At 44.1% G+C, this 6000-nt stretch overlaps 1 protein-coding gene across 5 annotated transcripts in view; it reads left to right on the forward strand.

Annotated features, from left to right (window-relative positions):
- Nucleotides 1-4006, forward strand: part of OSBPL1A (oxysterol binding protein like 1A) — a 76381-nt gene extending 72375 nt beyond the window's left edge. For all 5 annotated transcript variants that reach the window (XM_017831567.1, XM_017831573.1, XM_017831590.1 and 2 more), the window contains one exon: nt 2834-4006. In XM_017831567.1, coding sequence (XP_017687056.1) covers nt 2834-2936 — 103 coding nt within the window. In that variant the 3' untranslated portion in view covers nt 2937-4006. The remainder of the gene's footprint in view (nt 1-2833) is intronic.
- The last annotated feature ends 1994 nt before the right edge of the window (nt 4007-6000 follow it).

Raw genomic sequence — 6000 nt, forward strand, 5'->3', positions numbered from 1 at the left:
GCTGTTACTGGTGAACTGGACACCTGAGCGCACCCGCACACCTCTTGTTTGGGAATGGCTGACTGTTCCTGTGTGGAGGATAAGCAGTAGTGAAGTATATGCAGTACTATGAGTGAATGACTTCTGTTGACTTCAGTTCACTTAACCAGGACAGCAGGAGAACCATCAGAGTGTTCAGCTGTTCAGTTTGCCACTGTGAAGGCAGTACAAGGCATTTCTTCCAACATGCATCTCAAATCCTCTGAGCCAAGCAAGGCTTGCCTGTTAGCTGCCCTGTTTTCCAACACAGCACTGCAATACTGGTGCCTCTTATGCTTTTGCTTTTTAAAGAGATCAAGTCATATTTAGTCTGAATGTGCTCTGATTTCTCTTCTGAAAGCTTATGGTACCACAGAACAGAAGAGCAGAGTTTAAACAGGCTGCCTTGCACACAGATGATTTACTTGAGTGTGTCTGCTGCAGTGAGTCATAGAAAGGAAAAACTAGCTTTTGTGGTCAGTGAGGAGGTGACAGGAAGCTGTGGAGCACATTAACCACAGAAACAGCTTCTAGTAAGTTGGTTTGTTCTCTTAAACGTGGCCTGGCAAAATACAGCAAGAAGGTAAAATGCTTGAGGTCTGGTACTGTGGGCTGTTGAGCCAGAAGATTGAGTAACTGGGGCCAAACAGAAAGTGCTGTTCAGTAACAGCTGCAGGATTGCCAGGAACGTGTGTGGGAGAGGAGGGAGGAAGGCAAACTTCTCTGCCATGGTGGTTTCACTGGGTTGTACTACTTCCCAGCAGTTTGGCCTTGTAAATGCACCTTATGGTAGAGATGGATAGTCCCCCCCTACCCCCTGAAAGGTTATGTACCCTCACAGGTGTGATCTGTGCCTCTGTGTTACATAGTGCCTCCAGATTAGGCAGGAGGGGAGAGGGAAGGAAAGAAAGAAGGTCCTCAACTTCAGTGTTTCTACTGATAATTAGCTTAGTAAAAGCTTGCAAATAACTCCATGCGGATGGAATCAGCTTTCACAGCATTCAAATGAGCCTCCCAGTGCTAACAGTGCAATGTAGCACAGTTAAATTGTAATAATCCAGGACTCCTCCTGCAGCCTGTGGGTGATATTTCACCTGCACTAAGGGTAGCTGGCACACTTGTTCTAAATTAACTGCTGGTCAAACTGAAGGGAAAGAAGCAAATGGAAGCAAAAAAGAAGCAAAAGGCAGTGGAAACAAGGACAGGTAACCTGGGAAGAGTATAGAGATGAAGTTTGGTTGGGTAGGGATGGGGTGAGGAAGGCCAAGGCAAAGCTGAAACTGAACCTGGCAAGGGATGCAAAGAACAGCAGGAAGGGCTTCTACAGGTACCTTAACCAGCAAAGGAAGGTGGTCAACGGCTCAGAGTCCTGATGGACATTAGTGACAAGTGGTGTCCCTCAGGGAAGGGACATGTGTTGGGAACAGTGTTATTTAATATCTTCATTAAGGACACGAACAAAGGGGACGAGTGCACCCTCAGCAAATCTGCAGATGACACCAAGCTGAGTGGTCTTTTGACACACCCAAAGGATGGGATGCCATCCAGAGGGACATGGAAAAGCTCGAGAAGTGGGCCCTTGGGAATCTCATGTAGTTTAACAAGACCAAGTGGAAGGTGCTGCACTTGGATTGGGACAACCACTGATATCAATATGGGCTGGGGGATGAACAGATGGAGAACAGCTCTGCTGAGAGGGACTTGGGAGTGCTGGTGGATGAGAGGCTGGACATGAGTCACCAATGTGCACTTGCAACCCACAAAACCAACCATATCTTGGGCTGCATACCCAGCAGTGTGACCAGCAGGTTGAGGGAGGTGATTTTTTTCTCTCTACTCTGCTCTGGTGAGACCCCACCAGGAGTGCTATGTCCAGTTCTGGGGTCCCCAGCACAGGAATGACATCGACTGCTGGAGGAAGTCCAGAGGGCCACCGAAATGATTAGAGGGCTGGAGCACATCTCCTATGAGGAAAGGCTGAGAGAATTTAGTTTCTTCAGCCTGGAAAAGAGAAGGCTTCAGGGTGACCTAATTGAGGCCTTCCAGTACCTGAAGGGACCCTACAAGAAAGATAGGGAGAAACTATTTACAAGCGCATGTAGTGACAGGATGAGGGGGAATGGCTACAAACTGAGAGACAGGAGATTTAGATTAGGTATTACAAAGAAATTCTTTACTTTGAGGGTGGTGAGGCACTGGAACAGGTTGCCCAGAGAACCTGTGGATGCTCCATCCCTGGAAGTGTTCAAGGCCAGGTGGGATGGTACTCTGAGCAATCTGGTTTAATGGAAGGTGTCCCTGCCCGTGGGAGGGGGGTTGAAAGTAGATGATCTTTAAGGTTCTTTCCAACCCAGGTCATTCTATGATTCTAACATGAAGTGCATTGCAAAACAAGGCTTTAAAGAACAGGGGGTAATGTGGATCCAAGGAAATAATATTTTTCTGTTCTCGGGACTGCAGTGCTTGTGGTGTTTACATGTCTTGCAAAAACTGTTACTACTTATGCATGCCAAAATGGTTGTTCACAACTGCTTTGAAGTAAAGCTGTACCTGTCCTTTTTTATGCAATAATCTTGGCAGCTTCAAATGACAAAATACTGGTATCAGTAGTATCACCTTGGAGACATTCAAGTGGTGTGGCAAATGGGGAGATCTAGTCACTGAAGATGATTTCACTTACAAATTTCAAACCAAGAGAGCTCCTGCAATCACCATAATTATTGCTGAAACTGCTGAAGATGCAGCAAAGCAGTTCTGAACTTCAATAGAAGTGTATGTTAATAGCTTCACTAACCTGCTGTATGTTTCCTTGCAGATGGTTCCACCAAGGCCCCAATCCTCATACTGGTACGCAGGACTGGCTTTATTCTGGCAACTACTGGGACAGAAACTACTTTAACTTGCCTGATATTTATTAAAATGCAGTAAGGAGCCTCAGACTGATACAAATAAGTCTTAATCCATTTTAATGTTTTCCCTTGTTCTACTTATCTCCTGAAAATACTGACATGTTATCAAACAGAATATTAATTGTCTCCGCAATAAATCTGGTGGTACATGATCTGCAGTCCTAGAGGTAGGGGAATAACTTCTCTGGCTGATGGTGGGTCCTGCGTGGACAAAGTAAGTCACCGTGATTTTGAGCTGCCCTGATTACACCTATATTAGGTTGTGGTGTATGAGGAATAGAACACCTTTGGCTGTTCTGTGAATACTTTGTTTTGTAGATAACATTGGCACAAGTAAAACTTGTTTTATTTATTGTGACATGGGAATGTTTAAAAGCACACACAGTAATTGCAATATTCTATTCTTAAATGAAGAAAGGGTGTGTCACTTCTGTAAAGATGTAATTTTTCATAAAGTGACTTTTCTTTTACTAAAGTAATTACCTTAAATCCTGAGCTCTGGTCAAGAGATTCCAGAAGAATTCCCGTCTCTGGAAAATTAATGCAGTTCTTTAAGCTGGTAACATTACTCAGAGGTATTTATTCAATGTTTTGTGCAGTGTGTTTTGAATTTTGCTCTCCTGTTTTGCTACCAACCTTATGGTTTAAGGAATTAAGAGCCATTGAAATATCTACAGATTTGATTTGAACTGCACACTAGTAACAGGTTTTAAAAGAATCTGTTTCATGCACTAGAAGTTCCGGTGCCCAGCACCATTGCAAAAAAGCAACAACCTAATCAGTCCAGGACCTGGTGGAACATGGCAGGGGGACAGGACTGTGTCTGTACTGTGCAAACTCCCTGGGAGGAAGTCTTGTGCATTTCAAAGGTAGTACAGCATCTTAGTGAGGCCTCCTGTGCACAGCTGCTTTACCCCTTTTCAGTGGGGTGCATTCAATCTTAGAATGTAAGTTTATATTGAACTGTGTACAGAGCTTCTAGAGGGCAACCTGCTCTTTGTACAATATTTTAACTGCTGTCTGGAGGTTAGTGTTAATTGAGTAATTTAATTGCTACTAAATAAAGGCTTCAAAACTTCTTGCATCTAGTCTAAAGTGTTTGACAGTGCTGACCCCTTCTGAGCAAGCCTGGTCCAAAAGCTGCTGCCATGAAGATGGATGGTGTGCTTCCCTGTGCTCCAGGGACCTCTCTTTTCCTAAGCAGGAACAGGTCTCCTCCTGGGGCGGTGGGGATGGTTGGGGAACTGAGATCTGGCAGCTCAAGTCTTCAGGGTGGACTTCTGAAACTGTTAATAAGGCAATGAGATGCTTTCTGGTTTTATTCTGTGCACCACTCAAATTACCCAGGTCGTGATGCTGAGACACATTAGATAAGGGAAAGCCTTTTCTTTGGCAGCCTGTCATGTGAGGGCCCAGCTCTCACAGTGACCCATAGATGCAGAAATTGAATACCTGCCCTGTCTGTTGGAAGCCTTATCTCTGCACTCACACCTCTACTCTGGCCAGTGATTCTTAAAGTCTGTCTTAATTCCTGTGGGACTTGCAGGTGTGAGTCTGAGATCTACAGAAGCAGCCTCATTGTTGGTCAGTGCAGGTCACACAGCACTGAACACTCACTGCTAAGAAAAACAAAACATTTATTTCCTGCCTGCCCCCCATGCGTACACCATGTCAACATAGTGAAGAGGCTGGGCTGCTCCTCAGTGAAACAGCTGCAGCAGATATGTCAGTGGGCACAATTCACATAAAGCTAACATTTGGGATGTTGTGCATGGCAGTTTAAAGTGCTGGTTTGTTGGGGGTTTTTTTGTTTGGTTTGGTTTTTTAGCATTTATTTAACATTATTTGATTTATTACAATGTAAATTCCATCTCTCCTGACCTCTTCCTGAAGTCCAAACAGCCTCTTTTCTCAACCGGTTTAAAAATTAACATGAACTCAGGAGAAAGTGCAGCAAGAACTACTTTTGTTGCTACCCAAATGCACTCTAAGGTGAGTGTAGTTTGCCACACTCTGAATATTACACAAATACTAAAAGTTCAGGCTATGGGCATAAAGTTGTATATAAATGTGAGATTAAAAACTTGGGTACTTCAGACTAAAACCAGAGCAAAAACTTTACTAATTGCAAAGTATAACAAGCAGATGAAGGTGTTTGGCTTTTACTACTAGAAGCTTAATTTAACCATTTTCAAAATGAAGTAAGGTTTGAGACAAGTGGTTAAACTATTTGTCCTATGTAACAGACCATGCACAACTCATGCAAGAAGCAAGCTTACTTCTTTAGGCATGGGCATCTGATGTAATGGTAACCTGTCCTTGCAGTACTGTTGTTAACTTTCTGCAGAAGCACTTACCCCTTGTGTGCTTACTGCCAGCTGGTGAGTGTATCTTTGCGGACGTCACATCATCCAGAAGGATGGCAACTGGGAAAACACTGGGCATGCATGGCTTAGCTGCATGAATTAGAACTAGGGCTTGCGGATTTCTCATAAGCTGGCCTGGCACCTGGGAATGCAGTGGATCTCCTCCTGGCACCTGTATCTGGTTGTGCAAAGACAGCAGGGCTAGGAACAAGCTTCCAGTCTTGTGTGTTCTGAACATTAAAGCCCACAAGAACAACAGGTGGAGAATTTCCCCCATCCTTTTTCTTGAATCACATAAATTGGAGCAGATACTTACGACAGCTGACTGTGTTGTTGATCTTTTCTCCTGGAAAGGCTGAGGCTTGCCAATAAGGAACCCAGCTCGAGCAGGAAGGCAGGCTTTGTGGTGATTTTTGACCTTGTCTCACCTAAGTTAGGCAAAGTAAGGTCCACACTTTAGAATGTGACAGTGGCTGTCCTGTTCAGCTGAGGCTGTGGCTAATAAGAAAATAAGAGTGCTGGAATTAGGAGCAGTAAGTTCCAGTTACATTGTAAATCCTTATGTCTAAAACAAACATGCCTACACTTGGCAAAAGCAAGCATGTTGGTATGTAGGTGACAAACACCTGCAGCCTAGAAAAAGTAAAACTATTTATGGTCAGAGCAGAGGCTCTTTTGTTTGGTGCTTCTGAAAGTCAACTCCCCTA

The sequence above is a fragment of the Lepidothrix coronata genome, unplaced genomic scaffold (assembly GCF_001604755.1).
Source record: "Lepidothrix coronata isolate B3197 unplaced genomic scaffold, Lepidothrix_coronata-1.0 Scaffold6, whole genome shotgun sequence".
Lineage (NCBI taxonomy): Eukaryota > Metazoa > Chordata > Aves > Passeriformes > Pipridae > Lepidothrix > Lepidothrix coronata.